Source organism: Apostichopus japonicus, chromosome 9 (genome assembly GCF_037975245.1).
Source record: "Apostichopus japonicus isolate 1M-3 chromosome 9, ASM3797524v1, whole genome shotgun sequence".
NCBI lineage: Eukaryota > Metazoa > Echinodermata > Holothuroidea > Aspidochirotida > Stichopodidae > Apostichopus > Apostichopus japonicus.
In genome coordinates this window covers 34,099,046-34,126,834 of record NC_092569.1, presented here as the reverse complement: position 1 = coordinate 34,126,834, position 27,789 = coordinate 34,099,046, and the positions used below count along the sequence as shown (strand labels likewise).

The 27,789-nt window shown below is 35.4% G+C and overlaps 1 protein-coding gene across 7 annotated transcripts; it reads left to right on the top strand.

Moving 5' to 3' along the window:
- LOC139973747 (uncharacterized) lies at window positions 1-27,721 on the top strand. Of its 7 annotated transcripts, XM_071980603.1 has the most exons (26): window positions 13-91; window positions 5,431-5,503; window positions 5,955-6,084; window positions 6,665-6,736; window positions 7,679-7,750; window positions 7,987-8,310; window positions 9,232-9,303; window positions 9,857-9,928; window positions 10,166-10,237; window positions 10,621-10,692; window positions 11,035-11,106; window positions 11,601-11,672; window positions 12,245-12,316; window positions 13,414-13,485; window positions 13,599-13,670; window positions 14,472-14,543; window positions 14,804-14,875; window positions 15,354-15,506; window positions 19,722-19,790; window positions 20,028-20,093; window positions 20,773-20,841; window positions 22,259-22,315; window positions 22,407-22,588; window positions 22,831-24,428; window positions 24,778-24,904; window positions 25,785-27,720. In XM_071980603.1, exons 1-26 carry the CDS (start codon window positions 74-76, stop codon window positions 25,889-25,891), a joined length of 3,909 nt encoding a protein of 1,302 aa, XP_071836704.1. In that variant the 5' UTR covers window positions 13-73; the 3' UTR covers window positions 25,892-27,720. The 7 variants fall into 7 exon arrangements, with proteins under 7 accessions (XP_071836709.1, XP_071836706.1, XP_071836705.1 ...); XM_071980605.1 differs by lacking the exon at window positions 20,773-20,841 and having other exon boundaries at window positions 2-91; window positions 25,785-27,721; XM_071980604.1 differs by lacking the exon at window positions 19,722-19,790 and having other exon boundaries at window positions 12-91; window positions 25,785-27,721.
- The last annotated feature ends 68 nt before the right edge of the window (window positions 27,722-27,789 follow it).

Below are 27,789 nucleotides of genomic sequence, written 5' to 3'. Positions count from 1 at the left end.
GAGTATACCTATCAATAAAAGCGAAGCAACTGCATGAGGAGTAGTCAGACTCTGGTGATTCTGTAAGTTCTAGATGGAGTCGTCTTGCAACGTAAGTACTTTTTGTATTAAGATTTTATTGTAAAGTAACAAGGTTTAATCACAATGGTCAGGCATAGCTTCATCCAACAAGGTAAACATAGTCATGATCACTTTATAAACAACGCCTTATTGTATTCATGCCTTTACTCTACTGCATGTGTCTGTATATGGGGTCCATTTTGTTTTTACGACTAATCTATATTTATCATTTCATGGGCAATAAGTGACACACAAAGAAATCATGTAATTACATGACTTGAAATTAGACTAAAACGTCTTGTATTAATATACTAGTAAAACAATTCACTGCTTTCGAATGATCATATTTCGAATCGAGCTTTTAGAACTACTTATAAACGATAGTCTACTTTTGGAAGCTGTGTTTCTTAATCCATATGTCTCGGTACTAGTGATTTGTAACTAGATTCGTCTCAAGTGGAAGAACTGCAGGCTGTGGTGAAAAGGAAAATAATTCGTTGCAAGAAATCAAATGCCCAAAACTACTTTATAAACATCATTTAGAAATGAAAATATTCAACATTTAAGCCATCAAGAACGAATTATTCTGTATGGAAACGTTATAATTCTGTAAGTTTGAAAACTATGTAAAGTATATCGCTTCTCATTACGTTTTCAATTATATATATTAATTTGTCTTTGTCGTTTACCTTCATTTCATTAACATAAAGTATGTTCAAAGTTTTTGTTTTAACGACTTTAAGAACATTTTACTTGCAAAATAAAATTTTCAGCGAAGAAGACAGACTTGATGGTATCACGATATTTCCATGATCTCTGAAAAATATTGAATACTTTAAATGCAGAAAGAAATATTAAATTATAATGTGATGTATTCCTTAAACAAGATATTTCAATATATGTATTAAAGCTATACACAAGTGTAATCATTCTAAGGGAAAGTTGTTAAGTTTCCTGCTTTGGTTTCATTTTATATTTTTGGGAGCTAGGCTTTTCGATTCTTCCTGTTTTGCTTTCATTATATATTTTGATTCTTCAAGACATTTGTTGTTTTTTTCCTACTTTTTTTTCATTAAATTGTTTCGAATTTCCTTTTCTGAATCAAGCCGGGATGCTTACACACGCAAAAAAATGGAGTGTTGAATTTTAACACTTTCCAGGTGTAGCCGTTCACCCTACACCTGAAGGGTTACTCTGACCCTGAGTAGGGTTACATAATTTATGTAGCGTGAATTTTTTAACACCTGCAGAAGTGTACTTTCAGTTCGAGTATTCTGATTGGTCAAACCTCCCGTCAGCTGGATTCTTAGTGTAAGTACCACCGTACCGTGAACACCCATTTACCGTACCTAGCAATACTTGTACCAGTTTGTCGACATTTATCGTTACTAAATGTACTATAGAAACCACAGCCATATATACGTTCAAGCCACAAAACGTTACGTACTCAGTGTGCGATAACGAGCTACAATGGCATGAAAATGACGTTATAGGAGACTGGGGCCTGGAAGAATTGATTGAAAAATTCGAAGGTATGTTTTGATATTATGTAAGTGTACGTGACAAGAACGAGATATGCTTAGAGACCCACGACTAAGCTGGGTAGACGAATGCATTTGAATCGCTTGCGTTACGTAGACCTAACGTTAAAGTCATACTATAAGTTAATATAATAGGCTAGCTGCTGTTTGTCATAGTCAACTCATAATTGTCAACGAATCAGTGTAGCCTACATACAAGTAAACATTAAACGGAATTGCCTTCGGACGGACGGAGGACTTTGGTCTAGGCCTTTATTGTAATCTGGTGCATTCTATTCCTTTTTGTGCGTTAACCGTAACTTCGTATACCCTGCGAGTCACTTTTTTAAGTAGTACTACTAGGCCTACTAGGCCTAGTGCTAGTAGTAGTAGGGTATACTTAGGCTATTTCAAGACAATGCATTTTAAATAGCATCGGGCTTGGGCCTATAGAACACGCTGGTACTATGTTCAATAAGGGATAAACATATATTCATGTAATGCAATATATAATTACCACTAATTGCCATTTTAGCTTGTAATTTGTAGCAAGTAGGCCGAAGCTGATGTGGATTGGTGATACTTTTAGACCTAGGCCCAACTATAATTTAGCTATCTTATGGAAGTGATCTAGCTGTTATAATTCATATCAATCTACACAATTGCAGTGGGAGTGAGCATTGCTTTAAGCATTGTTAACATGATGCATTGGTTATAAAAGTTGCCTTCTTGTCTGATGAAAGTTTAATGCAAGTTCCTGTTTTGACAAGTAATCACTATAGGCCATCTGGCTTTCTAGATTCAAACGTACTTGAAGAAGTTAGAATCACAACTGATTAAATTGTGGGCATTTTTTTAGGAATGTTCATGTTTTGTGAGGGGTACATGTAAAAAACTGCTTATGCTCCAAGAAGGTTTTAACACAACTTCATTGTGATGGGAATTTTCTTTTCTTTTCTTTGTTGTTACGTAGGAAGCATCAACTTGGAATTCTATTTGCAAAAGATTTCAGAAAGACCTCAGCAATATGTGTAACTTCGTGGAGGAAGCAAAATACACCCCAAGCAGTCATTTGTGATCATCCAGAGACATGCCCTACCCCAGAGGACATTTATGAAGCCATTGATGTTTGCTTCAAATTATTCTACCTGTTCAATCTGAATTATACCAAATTGCAAGTCTCGGTGCCTGGGAATTTTTCCAAAAAGTTGTCTACAAGTTGCCTGGTGGTGTGAAACGCAACCAGATTCGAGATTTTTATGCTCACCGTGCCGACAAAAAAGACAAAGTTACTGCAGTTTAGCAGTTGTCATAGACAGAACTCCATGTTTCCTCATCTTACGGATCAGAATGTATGTAAAGTTGTTGCTTATTTGGAATTTTCTTTGGGATGAGTTTTTTCTTTGTGTTTAATTTGGAATACCAAAGGCACGAGCCAACAACAAAGACAAAGTACCTGCAGTGTAGCAGTCATCATAGACAGTACTCCACGTTTTCTCATCCCACGGATCAGCATATATCTAAAGTTGTTGCTTATTTGAAATTGACTTTGGGAAGAGTTGTTTCTTGCGTTTAATCTGGAATACCAAAAGGCATTTGCCAACAACAAAGACATAGTCACTGTAGTGTAGCAGTCATCATACACAGCACTCCATGTTTTCTCATCCCATGGATCAGAATTTTTCTAAAGTTGTTGCTTATTTGAAATTGACTTTGGGAAGAGTTGTTTCTTTGTCTTTAATCTAGAAACAAAAGGCATGTGCAAAAAAATAAAGACCAAGTAACTGCACTGTAGCATTTGAAAATGTTGGCACTTTTAAGTTGACTTAATTCCACAAGACAATACTTTTATAGCCTAAATTGTTCGTTTTACATTTAATGGGATATAATAAATGGACCTCTGGAATAGGAAGGTAGTAGAGTAGAAAATCCCACATTCTGAATTGTTTGTGTTGTCATTGCTTTTTGCTCTCAAATGTAACTTTCTGCTGTGAGCGATTCAAACATGCATCCATATTGTTTACCTAATTACTAGGTAATAATTAACCTAAAACCTGTATAAAATATTTACTAAACGGGTGCGATGTAAACTTTTCTGGCAAAATTTTACATAACAGTATTGTATTTGCGTTACATAATAAACATGTAAAACTTTACAAACCAGCAGTTAAATATACATCCAGAAGTATAAACGAGAGAGCACTATTGTGTGTTGAGAGTCCATTAAGTATCATCTTGACACAGATGACAAATGAACACCATATGGTGGTAATTCTACTCACTGAAGCAGAACTTTGACACCCAGAAGGCCAAAAAATGTGCACTAGAGTGTTAATTATACTCCCTGAAGTGCAATTTTGACACCCAGAAGTGCTAACAAATGAACACTTTATGGTGTTAATTTTACTTCCTGAAGTGTCATGTTGACACCCAGAAGTTTTAACAAATGAACACTTTATTGTGTTAATTTTACTCCCTGTAGTGTACCTTCAACACCAGGAAGTGTTATTTTGACACTTGTATGGGTGTTGTTAAGGCAACACTCGCAAAGTGTTATATTATGTTACACTTCTGAAGTGTTAATTTAACCCGGTGGGTGTTGTCCCTAATCCAAATAGGGTGGGGTGTTAAATTCAACACTTTACGATTCAAATTTAACACTTCATTTTTTTGAGTGCAGTTGCTCCAGCTGCAAATTATAAACACCTAGCTTGTATGTGGGTACAACCTATACAGAAACAATTCTGAAATGTTAATTAAAATTGCACCATATATAATTATTTGGCATGAATATCAGTTACCTATGTTTCACCACTCTTTTGACTCTTCCTATTTGACCACAGTACAGCTTCTGCCTAAGGCGAAACGACAACTATAGACCCTCATATTATAATAATATTGACATAGATGTTTTAACGTAAAAATATGTTGAACATTTCAAATTAATTTCAATGTGAAGTATCTGTACTCGTGCGAGTAAAATATCTTCGAGTACGGGTGAGAGAACACATGTTCGATAACGTCTTAGGTACCAGAACTTTATATAACGTACGGTTCGAAGATGTTCACAACGTATTACTTGCAAAATACATGTTTGAGCAAACAAGACATACGTAATGGTCTCACGATATTTTCGTGATATTGGATGCCTAAAATACAGCAGATATATTAAATTATAAGATTGTGTTCCATTTGGTTTCCATGCATACTGTTTTGCAATGAATTACTCCTATAAACGAGATAATTCAATCCAATTCGTAATCATTAAGGCTGAAAGCAAAATGTTTCCTGTTTTGTTTTCATTTTATATTTGATTTCTTCTAGGCTTTTGGTTTCTTTCACTTATTCTTTCTTTGTTCGATTCGATTGCTGAGTTGAGCAGGATTGCTAATAGTGAGTTAAACTCCAAATAAAAAATACATAACATGTATGTGCGGTAAAACCTACACAAAAACAATTATGCAATATTTGTTTAAAGGTAGCAACTTATAACACTATTTTGCATGGTTGTCAGTTAACTTTGTTTTACCACGACTTATACCCTTCCCATTTGACATAGTAAAGCTCCTGCCTAGGAAGACGCGACAACTATTGACACCCTTATATGAAAATGGTAATTGCAACATTGATGTTAAGAAATTCACGTTCCAACGTACACATACTCTAGACTGTAGTATATTGGTCTTGGCTCAACTTGTTCCTTTGTTTTCAAAAGTGTTGCGTGGAAACTTAGAACTGAATTTACATCGTGACATAAACGATGAATTTTTCTTTCACTTTCACATGTTTGAAGTTTTCATTCATTGTTAGTTCTAAAGCGAAAGGTGAATATGTCTTCCTTTTCTTTCAGAAAGCTAAGAGTTTGACCATATTGCTTTGTCTTTACACTCTTCACATTGAGATCATTGTGAAAGGAAATGAAGGTAATATTAAAGCTTGAAAAAACTTCTACGTGACTGTGTTAATGAATCTTCTTTAAACGTATTATTTCTAAAATTGTGCGACACTAACTGCAATAATATTGAATTAGTACATCATTTGCTATAATTACAATCGATAAAACAGCAGAGTTTTTATTGAGTATTGTTTTCAAGTACCATGAAAAACATAAACAAATGATCACAGCAACAAAGGAGTTCAAGCGGTTTTGCCCACAAAAAAAAAATGTGTTTCTAAACTAAATTGAATATTAAAGCAATGCAACGTATCTAAGAACAATTATTTCAATTACTTTAGCATAGTATTAACCAGGTTTTCGACCAAAATGTATGTCTATCCTTTGCAACACAGTATTTCGAATTGTAAATATATATATATATATATATATATATATATATATATATATATATATATATATATATATTCCCTTTAAAGTTCCTGGAACGGCATGCGGGGGTATTGCAAAATGCCTTTGTCGCAAAACACAGCGGTACTACGAAATGGACTGTTCTAATAGGAGCCTATACGATGTCCCTGAGGACATCCCTTCGAATGTTACGAAAATGTAAGTTTGATATTATTTCGTTTTTCGTTTGTAATTCTGCAAAACGTATTGTCGCTGTACAGCCGGTTATCATAGCTGGTACAGCAAATACTGTTCATGTCCCACAACCGTCCATCAATAGTTGTTACTCTGTGTTCGTAACACGGTAACATGCATTACAGGACATGAACAGTAGTTACTGTATCAGCAAGGTATCGGGTACCCTGTAAAAGGTTTGCTTCAGTCAAATATCTACACAAAAATCTAGTACATGTTCCACTGTTTGGATCATTTAATTGTTAATAAAATATCCCAACATTTCTTACTGCGTTCACCCACTATTAAATCAATGTCATCCGATGTATATTATTGATGTCATACGTTCATATCATCATAGTAACTTTAAGCAAAGTTTTCTAACTATCTTGAAAAGCAAAGATGAAACATTTGTCATCTTCTTTTGCATTTAAATGTTTTAGTTAGATATGTGATAGTTAATATGATTTGTGTATTTTATGGTCGTATCACAATATTGCTCTCGTACAGATATGTGTTATCATCCGTGATGCTGTCATCTTTCTCTTTCAATTTCTCTCTTTAGAGATTTATCAATGAACAATTTGACTTCTATTCATTGGAATGCTTTCATCACTGCAACAAAATTGAAAGCTTTGTGAGTTATATTAAATTTATATTAAACATATAAACAAGAAATTAAATAATACAAGGAAGTGTGTGTTGCTTGGACACGTGATATATATGCCATTTTATAACAGTTGTCAGGGTAACAGATGAAGACATTCTCTGTGGAACAAGCATATATTTCACCATCTGTTTTATTTTTATTTTAATACGATGCGATTATCAGGCGAATTGACTGCAGCTAGTAAGAGAGGTTCCATATTATTTGGTACACGAGCACCTATAAACAGTAATGTCTTAATCACCCTAATATGCGTTATAAAACATGCTCATAACTCCCATGAAAATCCATCAAAGATTGACCATTTAACAAGTCTGTTTTTTAATGATTTTTTTTTCTAGATGTTTTTATTAATATATACATATTAGCTAATTATGCACATTGATGATTTAAAGACAGTGAATGACTATTTTTCTGTAATGTAATCTTGTTTTTACAACCTTTGTTTCAAAGACACTGAAACAAGGATTGTAGCATTACGTAATTCTTGAAAAAAAAATGTGTTGTCTTCTTTGCAAAGAGGAACATTGCATAACTCGAATCATATTTGTGGGTTTGTAATAAGGTGTTACCTCATTAAGGCCTAAAATAGGAAATTTTGATGAGTTCAAAACTCAACGTCATATCTGGTCATATTTAATGACTTTAAAAATTTCAAATGACTATATCGTGGAAGCGAAATAGCATTTCGACAAATTTCAAAAAATGTTTGAATGAGAATGTCATACAGAAATTTTTTAATGAATATCGGGCAAATTTGTTAAGTGTTCATTGAAGTACGTGGAAGTAGTGATATGTGTTTGGTTAAATTTGCCATCGTGAAATGACAGCCGTTTTAAATGCAGTTAATGTGTAGGTTTTTTTTAGCAAAATAATGGCTTCAAAATTCATTACCGATTGTTTATTTTCCAGATTCTTACAGAATAATGTTATTAACAGTGTTTCCGAAGAGATATTTGCTTACAACAAGAAGATTAAACTAATGTAAGTAACTAAGCATAGCCTCAAATCATACTTCATTCAGCTTATATTCATTAGTAAACACGGAATTGCCTATATCATATCTATTGTGTTTCATTATTTTATGTACTAAGTTTTACTTAACTGTAGCTGTTTGAGGACATACATATACTTTCTGGAGCTATGTGAATTATCCACGATGCCTCATTTGGTTTATATAGTTATATGTATGTATGTATATGTGATCTTCCCGCAAGCAGGAACTCGCGAAAGAAGCCATGGAGGCTTATAGACTCGCAAGCTGACCTTAGCCAATCTCTCGGCACACATCCATTTAACGTCCATGTCGGGAAGTTGTTATTGAACAACACCCTTGCCAGACGACACACATTGCTGTCGGCGGGAATCGAACCGGTTACTTTCACAAAGACAGTAGTGTCCTGCATTTACTTTCAAAGGATGATACTGGAAGAGATAAAAATGATGTACCAAACTGAAGAAAAAACTTCCTACTTCAGTTTATGTTTGTCATCGAAACTTTTGACCAAAGAAATGCTTACAAACTTAAGTCAGACTTTGAAAATGTGAATATGAATTCAATTTTTTTTTTTTTTTTTTAAACTTGTGGATATGTTAAGATGTAAAGTACTATAGAACATTCTAGAACACACAATGATGTATTGTACTGCCATAATACTGGGCGGTGATAGGCTGGTATCCCTGATGTTACAGATGTTCATAACACGTTATCAACCAAGCAATGTTAATAGTATAAGAGGTAGCAAAAAACACCGTTGAGATTATATTAAACAATTAATACTATATGTAACTGAAATATGAAGGTAAGCGCTCGTTTCCAAAGCAGCTATATGTACTACACCGTATAAACATGAGTGTAAACTTGAGGTACCGTACTGCACATATAAAACACGGTTCAGCTACGGTGAAGTACACACGTTTATGGGATTCTATGACAAGGACAAATGTAATCGTGGATTCCTTGACGATTGCTATCCTTACTGAAATGTTGTCTCTAGTGAAACAATTTAAAACAAAGTCGACCAGAGAAAACAAGGTAAAATGAACAATCGCGTAGTATTGTTTTTTTCTATGGGAACTGTGATACATACCTGACGATGATCACATCACAACAGTCCCGATGTAAGGGTACTGGGGTTGAGAGCGGATCAGTTTGGTTGTTTAGTTTTCGTGTCAGTTTTTTCTTTGGTGACTTTTGCTTACAAATATAGTTCAAGTTAGCCAGCGCAACAGATTTTCTAGGCAAATTGGATGATGCAGGTGTAGTGACAATGTTCAATAACAACGTTTTTATCGGCAACCATAGTTTTATTGGTCATGTAGTTACAATGCAATATTCTACTTTACTTCAAGCTATTTAGTATTTCCGTGAAACGTAAAATTTACGGAGCAAAATTCACGAACAATTTTGCAAGGTTGACGCATTTCTGCCTGATGATTTGACGATTCATTTTTGTTACTTGCAGTGATCTTAGTCACAACAAATTGGTCGAACTACCGGAGAAATTGGTTCAGAATAATGTGAAACTGCAATCGCTGTTCGTATTATTATATTTTATTTCATAGTACCATAAAGATGTTCATAATTGAAGACACCAAATTTAAAAATTTTAAAGTACACAGCATAGTTTACTTGATTATTCCGCCCAATGAAATGATAAAATACCTGCTAGATGTGAAATGTTTGTAACGGAAGCATATTTAATTAACGTAGATGTTTGAATTATCATCATACTATATTTATTATCATAATAACATGTAATTGAAAAGCAATAAAAACATTAACACATTTTAATTAATGTAGCTGTTTGTATCATCATCCTACTGTTTTAATGATAATAATAACGTTAATTGTTGTCTGTGTGTGTACCCTACACAATGATGAGAGTACTGTTATCGTATGTCTTTGAAATCAAAACTGCTCTATACAAATCACAGCTTGCTACCTAATTGAACATTTTCGAAATGTTGTACAAAGCAAGTTTCAAAAAGGAAACGTTTTTTTTTTATTCTTGCTATCATAAATGGTGCTCACAACTCGTTGTTTTGATGACGTAATGCCTAACAGTATTCGAACTGAAATATTCACAGGCTGCTGTCTAACAATGAAATCGAGTGTTTACACGAGGACGTGGTTTATTACACACCGACTATAAAAGTACTGTAAGTGTTTCTCTATATTTTCTTTACGTAATAAATACAAATTACATTATCTTATTTTCTTATTGTTCAATTTGATTCCAACAATCTCTGCTCATTGACTCAATTGGTTTAGGTTTACTTGATGTACATCACTGGTATACTTGTGCTAAATGTCGTGTGATGAAAGTTTCTTATTATACGTCCTTTTTTGTGGCATTTTGAAGTTGTTCGTCAACTTTCGTTTTCCTTCCTTTGCAGGGATCTCGCACATAACAAACTGGTCAATCTATCGGAGACTTTATTTTGGAAAACTTTGAACATGACATCAATGTTTGTTATTTTTTACAACTTTTGTCCAACATAGTGTGTCTTTTATTCAGACATGTTTAAAAACATGTTTCATGTTGTTCTTCGAATACGTGACGACAAGGTCATTAATATTGATATGTATTATTTTGAGGTGATTATCTTATAACTGCGTAGGTGGTTGGATAGGGGGGGGGGGGTTGGGTGGGGGATTATTTGGGAGAGAGGTTGTACGGAATAGAAATGGATTTCAATCGCATGTATTCAAAGGAAGCAGAAGACATTATACACAAAAATGAATAATTACCTGAGTATATAATTTGTTTACAAGTAACAAAAATAAAATACCATTCCCATTTTAATATTTAATACCTAGTTATCTTATATCTGAATTGCTCCTTTTGCAGACAATTGTCAAGAAATTTAATAGAGGAAATACCAGAACGCATGTTTGTCAATTTGATAAACCTTAAAAGGATGTAAGTGTGAATGTTATTCAAAGGGTTTAATGTCTTCTTTCAATCAAAGATATTTATTAATTTGTGATAAATTGCGGAAAGTCATAACTATGATATTGATTATGATCTCTGCCTACTAGAAATATAACTGTTTGGGAGATTCTGGACTAGTTTTTGCTGCGCTACTGCTACGTGCACAGTATATTGTCTGGATATATTCCATATAGAAACGTCAACTCTAAACAATCAAGCGACGTAACGAACAGTGTCATTACGTAAAATGCATTCATCTTTACAATACGTTCCAAGAAATAGTAACTTTAAATATATAGATAATATTACCACCGATTTGTTTATTTGCAGGGACATGACGCGAAATAAAATCCATTTCTTAAGACCAAGAACATTTTCTTCATTGTCCAAAGTTAATCAAATGTAAGTATGGCGTGTCTACACGGTTTAATGTAAACGTTATTAATGCCTTGTAGACATTTCATGCCAGAATAACTCTATTTAAACGAAACCAAAATATTAAAAATTAGTACTTGGTTTCATGTACTGCAATAACCCATTTACTAGTAATAGTAACATTTTGCTATTTTCACTAAACCCCTAATTTTCTAGTCATGCTCTTTGGTCCACCTTTACACTCATCATCACTCATTGATGTTTAAGCAGTTTTGTTTATAATGATCTGTTTTTAACTATTTTATCTTGTGAGAGATTCCCCTGAGAATACCTTTACACAAACATGCAAGCCTTCAAAATAATGTACAATGGTCGGTAGAAAAAGCATAACGAAAAAGAATGCAGTGATTAACAAATATTTTGTAACATATTTCCAAATATTCTTTAATTTCATGTTTATGTTAACTTTTGATTATGTATTTCTTACATGATTTAATTTCATTTCATTATATTCCAATTAGAACAATCGGTCGAAATAGGATAAGTCACATCCATATTGATACGTTTTCTTGGAATATTAGGGCAACAGATATGTAAGTTTGCGTTGTCATCATATTCATGTACGCAATCCGGATACTTAGAGTAACATTTTTGATTTGTTATTGATGGATTACTATTCAGTAATAATTTTAGCATCCTATTAGGTATAACAATATGACAATATTAATCTTTGAGAAATATTCATTTTTACTTATTATATTCATTTGTAATTCAGTTACGAAACCAGATTATATTACAGTCGCTGTTCCATACTAAAACAGTTTCATTTCTTCCAGAACAATATCATAACATTTGTTTTCATTTCTACAATCAACGATACACATACTTTATGGCAATCTGTATCTGGTTTGTGTGTATGTAATTTGTGATTTAGTAGCTTCTCTGAGGTTAGGCTAAGATCATGTGTGATATGTGTTCCCTTTCTAGAGCAATCGCTATACACACCTGACAATGATCAGATCTTCTGAGGAGACTGATGTTGAGAGCGGATCAGTCGTTTGGTTGTTTGGCTTTTCTGCTCAGGTTCTTTCTTTGGTGTATTTTCTTTATAACATCTGCTTTGTTTGTGCGTGACTACACGTTTTCTCTCGTTGTTTGTCTACAGTGACATCTCTCACAACCTCATCAGTGCAATCCAGCAAGGGATCTTCAGAAATAATGAGAATCTAAAGAATTTGTTAGTTTCTAATTACCGTACTATTGTATGGACGTCTGGTATTTCTTCACTTAAGGAAAAAAACAACAACGAACGTTTTTTTTTTTTTTAAAGGGGATTTTAGGCAAAACAGTAATCAATTAAAAGCTCTGTCACTTCAAACGTATCCCGTTCTTTTCATTTGTATTGCTTGAGCTTTATAAAAATCAGGGAGTGGGCTATTTAATTTTGATGACAGGCTTTGAATTCCGGTTCTGAAACAAAACGCCGAAGTTAAAAAAGAATAAAACTTAGTTCTTTGTTGGTCTGAAATAAATTACTTTTTAGTGCATTACACAATTTTCGAAGACGAATGTTGTTTGTTGTAATACGTGGATGCTCTGTTGTTGACACGAAGTTAAATAAATACTTTGGCTATTATATTTGATACTTATGAACATCTACACGACGGTATCATCAATAAACCCGAAAAGTGAATTTTGCATATTTGTAATTGTAATAGCCTTTCTGTTGAATAGTTGTAGACACATTTCGTTGTTTTTATAAACAATCAAGGCTATAATTATATTAAAGTTTTTCTTTAAAATATGCACATACCATTAAATATTCACTAATATTAATTATACGATAAATACGTCTCTGCAGTTTAATAAAGTTGTTTATTTCAAACACCATCATACTATCTTCCTACATCTACTATAGGGAGATCGATTTAATATATACAAATAAATAAAGTAACAGAATAGACTACATTCGATTAAACAGTATTACAATGCAAGTGAAAAGCAGTTGCAAAGGCAAACATAAGTCTACGATTTGCATGTAGAAACAATATGCGGCTTTTACTGCCTTGTCCGCAAAACATATGTTTCAATTTAACCTTGGAGTATGATACTTGTACAACAAACCAATATTCATTAAAGTGTCCACTTCTGTAGATTGTCAAACTTAATCCAACCATGTGACAACATACTCTCAGATATTGTAATACAACATTTTGTAAACGATTTAATCAAGTTCAGTCTATCACCAAACAGTGATTTTCACATTTCATTCATTTAAATTTACCTATTTTGATTTTGCTATACCGCTTTTGCTTTATTTATTTACTACATCAGAGATATTTCGTACAATGAACTGAGGTACTTACCCGAAGATTTAATATCCAACTGTTCTGATCTCAGAGCTTTGTAAGTATAGCCATCAATTTATCAAATGAGACCTGATGCAACTATCCAAGTTTTCATCATTTCTGAGCATGCTATCTTACTGTGTTACGACCAGTTGTTATTTCTCTTCAAAGACACCTAGGGAACAATCAACTTTCGACAATACCAACTGGATTCTTCAGAGAAAATCCAAAGATCGAATTTCTGTACGTATACGAAGTATATCTTTTGAGAGATTTCTATTCAGTAACATGGTTTGGAATCAGCAAGGATATTTTGAACAACACTTTCATTTAAGTTTAAATACATACGTTTATTGCGTGGCGTTCGTAGCGTTATACATAATGTTGGATTCCTAATAGAATAGGAGTCACGTTATTTTTAAACTCGCGATTCTACATCATCGAAGTTTGTTATACACTGCACTTATTGCATTTCTGCAGAATGTTAAAATATGTACCATATAGTCTATGATACATGGGCAAAAAGGAAAACGAAATTAAAATATTACGCTTATGCTGTATTTCTGTATGCAAAGTGATTCGGAGTAAGCTAATGAGAACGGAAACTCAAATAGCTAAATAAGTAAATGGAACAAAGAAAAACGAAAATATATAAACATACACATTTTTTTTTCAAATAATTAATGAGAAAAAAAATCTTACATGCTATCAGTGAGACACAACATTTTGTATACAGTGGTTCATTTGGGTATTGAAAGATTGGTCATTTGCGCGAATGATTGTATCTGTTCAATCCTTTAGCTTATATGAGGTTTAACTATTGTGAAAATATCCAATTCATTCACGTGATCTGAGTGAGAACGGAACGTAAACTTAGAGCCATTATTCATTGCAGTGATGTTTTTTAGAAGGTATATTCTTTCCGTATGTGTACTATACGTGAACGTGTACCATACGTGTACCAAAGTAAGGAGAAAACGTACAGGAATGTATCACAAATCCCTTCAAAGTTTCTCACACTCATACATTTCTTTTCCAAAACAGGACAATGTCGAATAACAAATTTCAGATATTGAACAAAGCTTACTTCCATGGGCTAACGTCAATTCACTATTTGTGAGTACTACTGATGTATTCCATTCCTTTGTAGAAAAAATAATTCATTTCCTTACGATATTCAAGTCAACTTCTTCAGTTATTTAATTCCAGTTCCAACCGACCATCCCTCCCCTCTCTCCCCCCTCTTTCATTTCAAAAACCTTCACATATCTGTTGTAACATTATTTGAACACACTGGTATAAGTCAAGTAAGTTAACGGTTCATTTGTTTAAACGACAATACCAGGATCTATGTTATTCCGTTTCTTTATTTATAGGACGTTATCGGGAAATTGCATAACATCCTTACCGGTGGACGTCTTTGGTGAATTACAGCTCGACTGTTACTTGTAAGACCATGAAAAATCCGCTCAAAAATGTTGATTATTGTTTACTTGTTGTATTTTCATTGTTGTGACTTTTGATAAGTTTTATGGGAGCCAAACCTTATAATTGCAAACCTACATGTCAGCACATCATCATCTGAATGACCTAAACTGTTTGCGGGGAAAATTTTGTGTATAAGAATTCCTTTATTGCATGGAAAGTTTTGTCGCATTTGGTTAAATACATTTTAAACAGAATATAATTTGTTTTACTGTTAGTACTATTTGTTCTAATTTTGACTAGTTTATTTCTCAGCAATGTGTTACATGTAAGATATAGTTTGTAAAATTCGTTTATCCTGACATTCATGGTGGTTCAAAGGCTGCCACGTGTGAAATATTGACTTCTCATCACTCACTGAGAAAACACATATAGGTATATAGACATACTATTCCATGCAAGAAGATCACACTTTGATTATTAATTATTGCTTTTCAACAGGGACCTGTCACAAAATCTACTTTCAGAAATTCCAGATGGTTTGTGGAAAACAAATACAAACTATCACCAACTGCAATTTTTGCTGTTACAGAGAAATAACCTTACCTTCCTGAGCAACACTTCGTTTTCTGGACTGCAAAATCTAAGGGAGATGTAAGTGCATTATTTATATATGTAAATAAAAAATATACTATATATATATATATATATATATGTAATGTAATGTAAATAAAATCTTATATAGCGCACTACGCGCGATGCATCTGTGCGCTTTACAAACAATCTAGAAAATACAATGCCATAAAACAATAAAAAGAAAAAACAGTAAATACAAAATACCAACTACAGAAATATACAGGACTATGAGATCGAAAAATTAATAAAAGTACTGGTGCAGCGAAAAGCGATAAAACAGATTGACTACAAAAACTACAATTTGAGTGCTAAAAAGTGAAAATTCCAATTGAAATTAGAACCTAAAAACCAACACGACAGAACAATATAAAACAGATATAAACAGGAATATGAGATCGAAAAACTATTAAAAGCACTGGTGAAGCGTAAAGCGAAATAACAGAATGACTACAAAATCTACAATTTGAATGCTAAAAAGTGAAAATTCCAATTGAAGTTAGAACCTAAAAACCAACACGACAGAACAACATAAAATCTAAAAAATCCTAGAAACCATCATTTGTAGTGCTCTTGAAAGAGATGTGTTTTAAGGTGTGACTTGAAGGAGGTGAAGTTCGTGATCATCCGAATTCCGGGAGGCAGCTCGTTCCAAAGATCAGGTGCGGCGACCGAGAATGCTGTAGGGCCATAGTGCTTATTATTATTGGTGTTGCTCGGAACGAGAGTGAACGGCTCAGAGTGAAGGGCGCGTTTGGGTACCCGAGATGTGATCAGCTCAGACAGGTAAGACGGTGCCATTCCGTGTATGCATTTAAATGCAGTAATTAACATTTTGAATGTTATGCGTTGGTGTATAGGTAGCCAATGTAGATCGTCGAGGATAGGAGTGATATGTTCGTGACGTCGTGAACGAGTGATCATGCGAGCGGCTGCGTTTTGGATAGTCTGTAGAGGATGAAGTGCAGTTTTAGAAAGACCGTTCAGAAGAACATTGCAATAGTCAAGACGGGATGTAATTAAAACATGAACTAAGCGTTCTGTGAGGTTACGGTTTAAAAGGCGACGAATTCGACCAATCTTCCATAATCCGAATGAAGCCGATTTGCATATTTGATTGATGTTCTCGTCCATGAGGCCAGATTGATCGAAATATACTCCTAAGTTGCGAACTAGTGGTACCGATGAAACTTCGGAAGATTCTACACGGAGCGATTCTAGTTTATTAGCGGCTTTAAATTTAGAAGTGAAATGAATAACCTCAGTCTTGCTGTCGTTTAGTACCAGTAAATTCTCTCTCATCCAGACTCTTATCTCATCGATACATGCTTCGATTCTAGATTGAGCGTCGCTCTTGCGTTTGAAAGCGATGTATAGCTGGGTGTCGTCTGCAAATAACATGGGTTCCAATCCGTGACGAATGATGATCTCCTCGAGTGGCGCCGTGTAGAGGATGAAGAGTATTGGTCCCAGCGTTGTTCCTTGCGGGACGCCACAAATGGGTGTGGTCTCGTCTGATTTGTTGGACGCAACTGCAACGTACTGCTTCCTGTCTTTTAGGTACGAACTGAACCATTCCAAGACGGTACCAGTGAAACCAAAGGAGAACTCAAGACGATGTCATAGGATATTGTGGTCAATGGTTTCGAAAGCGGCACTCAAGTCCAAAAGTAGCAATAACACGTCCAGTTTCTTATCTAGGGCCAGCATTATGTCGTTATGGACACGTATTAGTGCGGTCTCGGTACTGTGGTTCACCCTATATGCTGACTGAAATTTCGGCAAAAGTCCATGAAGAGCGAGGTGCGCGTCGATTTGCTTCTTCACAGCCTGTTCTATGAGTTTTGCTATGTATGGAATGTTTGCAACTGGACGATAGTTCTTCAGCACGTTCTCATCCATATTTGCCTTCTTTAGCAGAGGGCGTATAACTGCGAGTTTGAGACTTCTTGGGAAGATTCCACTCATGAGAGAAGATTTGATGATCCTAGTCAATATCGACACTGTGACCTCCTTGCAGTTTTTCACAAGTGTGGTGGGTAAGGGGTCGAGTCTGCAAGATTTTGATGTTGAAGATCGGATTAGTTTCTCCACAAACTCGTCAGTAACTGCAGTGAATTCTGTTAGGTGATGAGGTGGATGGCCAGGTTTATGTGGTGCTACAGGAACAGGTAGATGACTTCTGAACTCGCGCACTCGACTGTCAAAGAATTCGGAAAATGCGTTAGCTACTTTGCTCATTGGAATATTAGATGGCATTACAGCGGTTACAGCTTTTTTGCCGCCAATCAAATCATCAACGACGTTGAAAAGCTGTTTGGAAGACGCTGTCTCAATCCTACCGCGATGGAAGGCAGTCTTGGCCGTGTCGATGTTCCGATGATACACGTCCGAAGCGGTTCGGTAAATCTGCAAGTCGATTGACATTTGAGACTTTCGCCATCGTTGTTCCAGCCGGCGGACATTCTTCCGCTCACCAGTGAGTGCGTCCGTCCACCATCGAGCACGTGGTTTGTCAATAACTGTCTTCTTCTGGATAGGGGCAAGTTCATCCAAAGCCTCGGATGCAGCATCAAAGTATGCACATGCCAATGCGTCGGGATCAGGATTAGGCGGGACTGGGGCATCGCCTTGCTGGGACTTGTTGAAAGCTTCCTCCAGTTTCTTCGCCAGAACTTCAGTGTCAATTCCCGAGAGACGGCGGCGTTCAATATCCACACGGGTGTTGGGCGGACGGCGAACGTTTAGGCCGAAATGAATGCAGTGGTGGTCAGACATCATCCTAGGTCCCACAATCCAATTAGACACGATGGTATCCGACTCGCGCGTGATGATCAGGTCTAATGTATGACCGCTTTTGTGCGTGGCTCCAGAGACCAATTGGCGTAAGCACAATCGTGACAGTAAATCAGCGAATTTCCGATGGTCTGGGTCGTTTGGGTCATCACAGTGAAAGTTAAAATCACCAGTAATCAGAAGGTGACCAGGACTGTCGAGAATATTCTCCATTAACGTAGAGAAGTCCGGGAGAAAATGCGATATCGACGAGGATTTATTACCGACTGAAGGTGGCGGCCGGTACACTAACACAGTGCGTAGGAGCTCAGAAGAGGTGCGAATGTCGACAATGCCGTGTTCGAACGACTTGAACTTTGTCGAAGGATGCCGTTTCAATGTTAGATTTTTACGTGTAATAAAGGCGACACCGCCTCCTCTCCGTTGAGCTCTCGGGAAGTGGGTAACGTCGTAACCAGACAAACTCAAGCGGAGGTCTCCAAGCGTCGGATCGTTTTGGTTTTTGAGCCATGTTTCAGTGAGCAGAAAAATATCCGTTCCATTTTCTAAAATTGAGCCTATCAAGGCACCGGTTTTCTCTCGGATCGATCTCGCGTTCCACAGAGAACATTGAAGTTTTAACTTGGTCACAAAAGCATCCTCACGTGGGATTTGACGAATGACGCTCAGCTGATTTCTATTCAAATTAACATCCGAACAAAGAGGGTGATACCCAATGACAGTTTCAATCGGTTTAATACAGTCAACAAGAGTCAACACTCGAGGCTGGACAGTGCGTGACGATTGATTCACAGGTCGAACTTCACTGAGAATGCTTTGAATAGGCTGGTTTGGTGCAGTACTCAAAGACGGGGTATGTCTTTTGTGCTTTAATCCCGATTTAGAGCCACGAGGTCTTATAAAATATTCGATTCGTTTCCCTGCTTGGATACCTATATCTGAGTTGAAGTTATTGTTCCGCAGTGACAGTAGTGTGGAGCGAGAGAACACCGATCTGGCGGCCATCTCAATCTTAGACACAAATTATAGAAACATTAAACGTCCATTTAGCCGAAATACTGGCTAAAATCTCGAAAAACAGTGCACAATATAAAAGTTCATGAACTACAATAGCTCTGTGCTTCAAATCAGCGATGAAACAATCAAGCAGCTGAGTAAACACCGAGAAAATGCGAGAGCGACTTAAAGTTGGCAGCCGTCAACAAAGCGCCAGAATGTCTTATCTTCTATATATATATATATATATATATATATATATATATATATATATATATATATATATATATATATATATATATATATATATATATATATATATATACATATATATATATATATATATATATATATATATATCATAACATTTCAGTCCCGTGAAGTTTTTGGCAGCAATGTGTCCAGTCAAATATATTTGCTATTCTCTCAATTTCTCCTGCTCAGATTCCTCAACGACAATTCTATAAAATATATAGGGGAACAAACATTCAATGGTAGTACTATTGAAGATGTGTAAGTGGAAAAATTAAATGTTAGTTATCGTTTAACTTACCTTCCCACTAGCAACAGAATTTCATTAGTGTAGGCCGATAATATGTTTTTTTTTTCTTTTATTGCATACGGAAAGGAGGTTTAGTCAGAAATTATTTGTGTTTAACTTTTAATATCATGCCATGTGTCTCTTAGTTATAGTTTGCATTGATTTGGTTTTGTTCAACTAACCGAGTTCATAGTATTTTACTTTTAAAGATATCTTTTCGAAAATTCCATCACGGAATTGACGAACGACAGCTTTGGGAGCGGGGTCTCACACATGTAAGTAACATTTTTGGTTACATTGGTAAAACATGTTAGATTGTAATAGTCCAATATGTTATGATTTTCTACATCAATATTTTGACATGGTTTATTTTAATTAAAAAGTTATGCTTCTTTTTAAACTGCTAGTATCCAAAACTGGCCCAGGGGGATGCTTGGTGTCAGCTGAAAATATTAATTTGTGAAAGTTAGGTCGTCTTCAGGAGAAAAATATATAACGAAAACAAGTGTTATGTTTTTATTTTAAATCTTTCATTTTAATCTTAGAAACTATTTTGATAACATCATGATCATTAATAAAGTGTAAAATGTTAACCCACTTACGCCCGTAATTTAATTAATTGAAGAGAAATAATACAAGAAACAATTTTCTTCATGTTATTTTATAATATATTTAACGGATAGTGGTATCTGAATGGATATTGTACTTTATTACTGATATATTAAGCATACAATTCTGATTAACCAAACTGTCAGCTAATCTTCCTTTGAAGCCAAGCATATTAACGCTTTACAACGCATGTTGCATCAAACATCTTTCTCGACGTTTGCATGTTAGTTTCTGTCTGGTTTTTGTTTTAATACTACCAAGATTTAAAAGTAATACCACTTTAAAAATTAGTCCTTGTATCACACACTTCCAATAGCTATTATTGATTTACTTCTTTCGTTTTAGTCACTTATACAAGAACAACATCAGTTACATATCCGAATCAGCTCTACGTAGTATGAGTAGTGCAACAATGTAAGTAGTGGAAACAGTAACTAAAAGAAAATCCGGCAGACTCTGTTTACGAATTGAAAATGGGTAAACGTCAGAGAGTCTGCCGTTTCGATCCTAGCTGGATCTTCTTCAGAGGCTAAATTAAAAGTTACAATAACAAAATGGACACATGAACATACATACTGCGGACAGTTTCATGAGCAGGGGGAACACATAAGAGAACGATGTAAGAGGATAAGTAGAGGAAAGAAACCAACAGGGAGAAGAGAGGTATGAGATAAACTGTACAGGGACAAAGCGAGGATCAAGGGAAGTGGGTAGGGAGTAAACTAGAGAAGGACAAATACAGAAAAGTGTAGAGAAGAGAACTTTGTGATGAGGGGTGACATGGGGAATAAGGTTAGTCATGTCCTTTCGAAATATTGAGCCCATGAGGTTGAATGGTGCGTTCCATCCACAGTCTTACTCTGCTGATTCGTACTACTTCAGGACGGCTACCTAAAGATCCAAACCCATGAAGGTACATGTCATTGATGGTATGGTTGGGAAGGTAAAACTGTTCTCCAACCTAGATGTCAGTCTTCGTGCTGTTGACTGTAGATATGTGACCATAGAACTGCTTCTTGAGGATGTTTGTGGTTTCGCCATTATACTGGATGTCGCAAAGTTAACAATATATGAGATAAATAACATTAGAGGTTGTGCAAGTGATGTGACCTTTAGTGTGAATTTTATGCTGTGGCTGATGATGGAATTGGATTCAACAATGTGTTGACGATGCATCTTGAAGTACGATCACATTAAAAGTACCATGTTGAATGGGTGTGGGGTTATAAGTAAGAAGTGGAACAGCAGCACGCACAAGAAGGTCCCGTAGGTTGCGTAGACGTCTGTAGGCGATAGTAGTTTTTTTTTTTCAGTGACGTCTCGTTGGAATCTATCTGAAGTGAGGAGAGTTTGTGGTTGTTAGTGAAGAGGAGGAAGATTTGGGTTGAAAGTCACACCACAAGGGAGCCTGTCGTCGCTTTAAATATTAATTAGAAATATTTTTTAACAGAAACATAAACGGTGTGACATTCATACTAAGCATCAGGATTGAATCTAGCAATTTCCTTCCCACTGATTGTTTCAATCAGTTACACAAAGACCTATAACACCGATTGGACTCAAAACAATTCCACATACATGCAGAACATAATATAAAAGTTTGAGTATATAATGCATGTATGTACTAATGCAACGATGTAAGTGGTGGAAATAATTAATAAATCAAAATCCGGCAGAATTTCTGCACGAATTAAAATAGCATATTTCAATAGAAATTGAAACGGCGTGGCATTCTTACCAAGCCAATGTTTTTTTTATACCCGATGACATATTTTTGGCAATAACACTTTCGAAAAATTAAATGTAGAAAATGCATTTTTGTACTACTTAGATATTTGACTTGTGAAAATTTGCATCAAATCCCATCGAGTAAGAACACATTTTTTGGGTAAGTCCGTCTTCCTTTTGTTAATTCTTTAATCTCCTCGACAATTGTTCTCTCTTATATCTTCTTAATTTTACCATATTTGTGTTTGCAGCTTTTGCGTTCGTAACGCATTTGTTCCTGTAGTGACTTTTAGGGCCGATCGCACTGTACTAATATCGTTTTTCCAAAAGCAAGGATTCATGTGTCAGAAGTTTGGTAGGAAAGAAAAATGTCGTCCATGTGCACCTGGCCGCTTTGCTGATGGAAATGGAATGTGCCGTGAATGTCCAAGAGGTAGGGAGTGACTAGGCTATCCATTTCCTTCAATGCATGGTATTAGTTCATCGTCTTATTTGAAAAATCAAACGACGCTAAACGTGTTGTGTGATAACATTTGCATATAACGTGATTTCGCTTAAGTTAGTATTTGTCGTTATATATTTTTGACGCAATCGATCAAATGTTAATTAGTGTTAAATGATTCGGACGGACCGAGATAATGTGTAAGAGTTAATTCTTAATTCTTTTTTTGTCAGGTGGTTTTTATCAAGACGAAATTGGAAGCCAGAAGTGTAAAAATTGCAGTAACGGTAATTTTGTCAAGGATGGGGGTGGGTTCTCTGCCTTGGACTGCACAACGTGTCCAGACGGAACAAATCATTCTAGACATGCTGGTTTCAGAGCTTGTTTCTGTAAAACGAATTATACCCGCATTGATCGATTTGAATTATGTAGGTTGTGCTTAGAGGAAGGTTTGAACTGTACTAATGACTTTAAAAGCCTGTTACCCGGTTACTATTGGAATTGGTCTTTTACTGGTATGAATTTATCACTCTACTCTAGCTTCGTCACAAATCTTCTTACACTGGATGACAACTACGATCTATCGACCACTAAGTACATCCACACAATGCCCAGAGTCTTTAAGTGTCCGAGACCCAAGAGCTGCGCAAACAGCTACAGTCATACATCGACTGGAATCAATGGTAATTGCCAGGAAGGTTATAGAGGATGGCTTTGCAGTAAATGTCAGAATACATTTTACTCTGTGTTGAGATATTGCGCTCCCTGTCAACAGAAATGGTGGATTATTTCTGAAATGATCATGACAATGTCGGCGTGTTTATTAATTATCATTTTAGTCATATGGAAAAATACGAAACCGACACAACAGGACAAACGACTGTTTGTTGATAAACTTTCATCACGAATGAAAATTTTCCTAGGATTTTATCAAGTAGTTGGAGATCTCTACGAGAGCGTGAACGTCGTTAGTTGGACTGGGCCATTAAGATACGTAGGAAAGTTGATTTCTTTTGTGTCTTTAAATTTGTTAAAAATTATTATCCGACCTCAGTGTCTCGATAGCCGTCTGTTACTTGATCCAATTATTCGATTCAATATTGCGGTCATTTTCCCGATAGGAATTATTGTAGTAACGGCATGGATATATCTAATCTTTAAGGTTTACCTGCAATGTTGCAAAAAAACGGCTAATGCAGAAAATATGGTTAAACTAGATAAGATCAAATCCAAGATACTTACTTACGTAGTTCTTATCCTCTTTATAACATACCAACCAACTTGTGATGCTATTTTTGAAATTTATCCCGGTGCCTGCGATACATTTGTGGTTGACCGTGAAGGTAACATTACGATCTCACTACTCCGGGCTGACTATGATATTAATTGTAAATCTATTGCACACTACCAAACTGAAGCTTACATTGCAACCGTTCTATATGTAATAGCATACCCTTTGATCCTTCTAATCCTGCTGCGAAAGTATTGCAGGAAACTAACAGAGAAGAAGGTTATAACAGAAATTAATAATGATGACTGCTGTAATAACAGCTTGTGTGCCAACGAAATGACACCCCTACTGAGTGGTCATCAAGCGACATGTCGAACTATACCAACCTGCTTGAAATTTCTTAGCGAAAACTACAAAGAACAATTCTGGTTCTGGGAGATATTGGAGCTTGGAAGGAAGGTCGGACAGACGATGTTAATTACACTTCTTGGCTGGGAAGACGCTTTGACGAAGCTATTCACCATCGGCACCTCGGTTCTGTTCTTGTATCTTCATGTGAAATATTCTCCAATGAAAAGTCCATTTGAACAGCATCTACAGGTAAAGGCGGAACTCATTACAGTATATGATTACTTGCCTCAGTCGAACATTTGCATTATGTACGTTTTGTTTATCACCAATGATAGGTATGATTTAAAACATTGATCACAAGACGCAAAATCTATTATAACGATGGTTTGCATTGACTTATAGGAAAATTGTTTTCTTTGGTTGTCAGAGCACGCGTATGAAAAAACGAGGAGTTAAGCAAATGTTTTATGCTAAATCAACATATTGCTTAGACGTTTTATGTTGCAACCTCACTGACACATATATGTAAGGAAGTGAATCAAATATAGAAGTATAATTAGGTGAACGGTTTAATATTATTATCTACTTCTTTTTGTAGCTGTTTTCGCTCATTGCGATATTCCTCAATATCTTGGTAGCAGCAGTTCCTGTGGCCGTTCAGTACCAAGCAACCATATCCACATTGCTCGTATTACTTGATGTTGGAATCGTCCTTGCTGTAGCAGGTATGTATTATATATATCATGATACCAAATAGTCGTTACCAATTAACACGCATGGATTATTCGTCTTTTCTGTGATCAGTTTTTTCTTACCATTATGAACAACGATACAACCGCAAATCATAGAAATAGCACTGCGATATGCGAACACCGACTATTGCCAGCAACGACAGTCACTTTCTTTGGAGGGTCGGGACCTGGGCTAACATCATTTATTTTCAATAGCATCTTCTCACCCATGATGCTACTTTCGTCAAAAGTAATCAACGTAAAGATGTCCTACGGGTTTTCGTGCTAGAGTATACATATTCCCTGGTTTTAACGTTAGGATAATAAAGTGCGATAGTGTTCCTTTCCGAGTATTATTGTACTAACAAACGTCTGTACTGCAAGACAGAGAAGGTTTTTGCTAACTTTGAATACAACAATCTTATTGCGGTATCCGGTAGAAAGCATGTGATTAGCCGCGTGGTGGTCGACACATCCAACTTGACAGTATTGCACCACCCTTGATTCAACCTGTTATATTTCGTTATCCATATACCACACATGTGATATATTTATTACCTACAAACATAAATATAATATGTAGTTATGATTGCGTCGCAATGGTTACAAAAACTGATATAATTAACAATTCGGTAGATGGATTATACCTCGACACGGCAATTTCCTCACAGTAGTTAATGTAGACGTACTTATGTACTGAAATGTTTATTTGTGTTCTATTTTTTTTTTCATTTTGCCCAAACAACAGTTACCTGGAATATTGTTACTGAACATAAAAAGAAACTTAAATCCCTAATACTGCAATGAGATTGATGATTGATAGCAATCTCAATCTCCAGTACCACGTTGACAAAATCTCTTCTTTACTTTACAGGTGAGGTGCTGCTGGTTTTGCTTCGCTTTGTTCGAGAAAAAGTTACACTAAATACGATTGGACGTAGAATGTGGTCTTGCTTGCGTAAATCTTGGAAAGACAAATGATTTACTTACTCTGATTAGAAGCATTAGTGATCGTAGTTAAAGGTCGTTATTATATACATCATGTTATATAACACATGAGAAATTTGCTTAAATGTTACCACTTTTTTGAGGTACTTAGTTACTAACAGTTATGTAAATATTGACTCGTAATAAATGTAGTCAGTGTTAATCTCAGTCTTTTTCATCAAGTTACTTCGTCTATATAGAATTGTGAAACATTCAGGAGAAAAGTTTCGATGGAGAAGAATGATGGCTGGTGAAGCATATTTTTATTCTATGATACATAAGATGCAAGCATTTAAAATACATTAATTCATAAATCATTTCTAACCCCCCCCCCCTCTTTTCAAAGAGAAACAATTGTAAACAACTCCATTCATATCTTGATCATATGTCGTTGTTCACATAGGAATATTGTAAAGGTTTTTTTGGGGGGCCATTATGACTATTTACTGGGTGTTTCACATTTGTGAATTTTAATGTAAATATTAGTATTATAAACACTATTGAAATCTTGTAAGTATGATCAAATTGGACTGCGCCATTCAATAAACACCAACGTACCGCGAAGTTTATAGATAACAACATACCATTCGTGTCTAATACAACACACATTTTAATTCGCAGACTAGGCCACGACGAAGTTATTTTTTCCTATTTCTTAGGAAAAAAAGAAAATCATCAGATTTTTTCTTTTGTTAAATAAGAAAAAAGTTAAGCGAGTTTATGAAATCTTGAAGATTGCATTTTGTCGTCAATGACATTAATGAAACTGTCATGAAGTAAAATAAACAATGTAATTTGTTCCTTTGTAATGACTCATTTATTTCTATGGCGTAACACGTCCAATCAGAAGATGTGACCGCAATTAAGAACTTTAAGGTTCTGGAACTGTTAACAACAAATCACGTGTAGTTCTGCATTGCGAATTCTAGGATTCGATTGCCATTGCTTGATTCCCCCAAACAATACAAATAGGGCGTTAAATTTGCATAGACGTTACACGGTACTATCATAACAATGCTGGTGATGCCGCATAACAAGGCATTGCTAATGTTGCAATCAATGAAGTTAATAGAATTGTTGAATAAGAAATCACCTCTCCTTCCGCTCTGTAGACAAGCAATGTCAACGACCAACTTCAGGCCAAAGAATTTATCCATAGCATTTGCAACTATTGCGGTACTTTTGCGGGCATGCTATGATGTGCGATGCCTGTTTGTTCTACCATGATAACCACCATGTAGTAACAGGTGCATAAGCCTTGACGACGGCCATGGATGAAGTTAATCCGATTGTTCAAGAGGTATCTCAAGTAGAGGAGTACATTAAACAGATAAATAAAGCTATCCAAGACTCCAAATTAAATTCGAAGAACTTGTTGATTCAGTAAAAAATAGATCAATTAAAGTGAGACACCTGCATTAGAAGTCGTGCGAATAAAGTGCAAATAGGAGGCGGAGATTTCTTAGTCAGGTGGATGTAGTCAAAAATACAGATTCTTGATATTTTTAAAGAAAAATACAACAACAAAACTTACATAGTTCTCTTTTATTATTGATTACATAAATTCATTTGGTATATATTTAATAAATGATTTTGCTGAATAAGATTTCGGAAGAAAGGGGATGATAAGTTCATGGTTGAGAAAGAAATTACAAAGTGGTTTACGGAACTTCAGCCATAAAATCATATTGTTTAAAGGAATTTTAATACTTTGTCCTCATATTTCTTATTTTTCTCTTCCTAACTGTTATGTCGCACGCTTATATTGTAAGTAGTAGGATGAATAAATAAGTACACAGGAAACGAAAATATAAGTTGACCATTTATTCCATGTCTTCTTTGGTGAGTACCCATATAGCAAATGTCATATCTTACATAATATAATAACATAA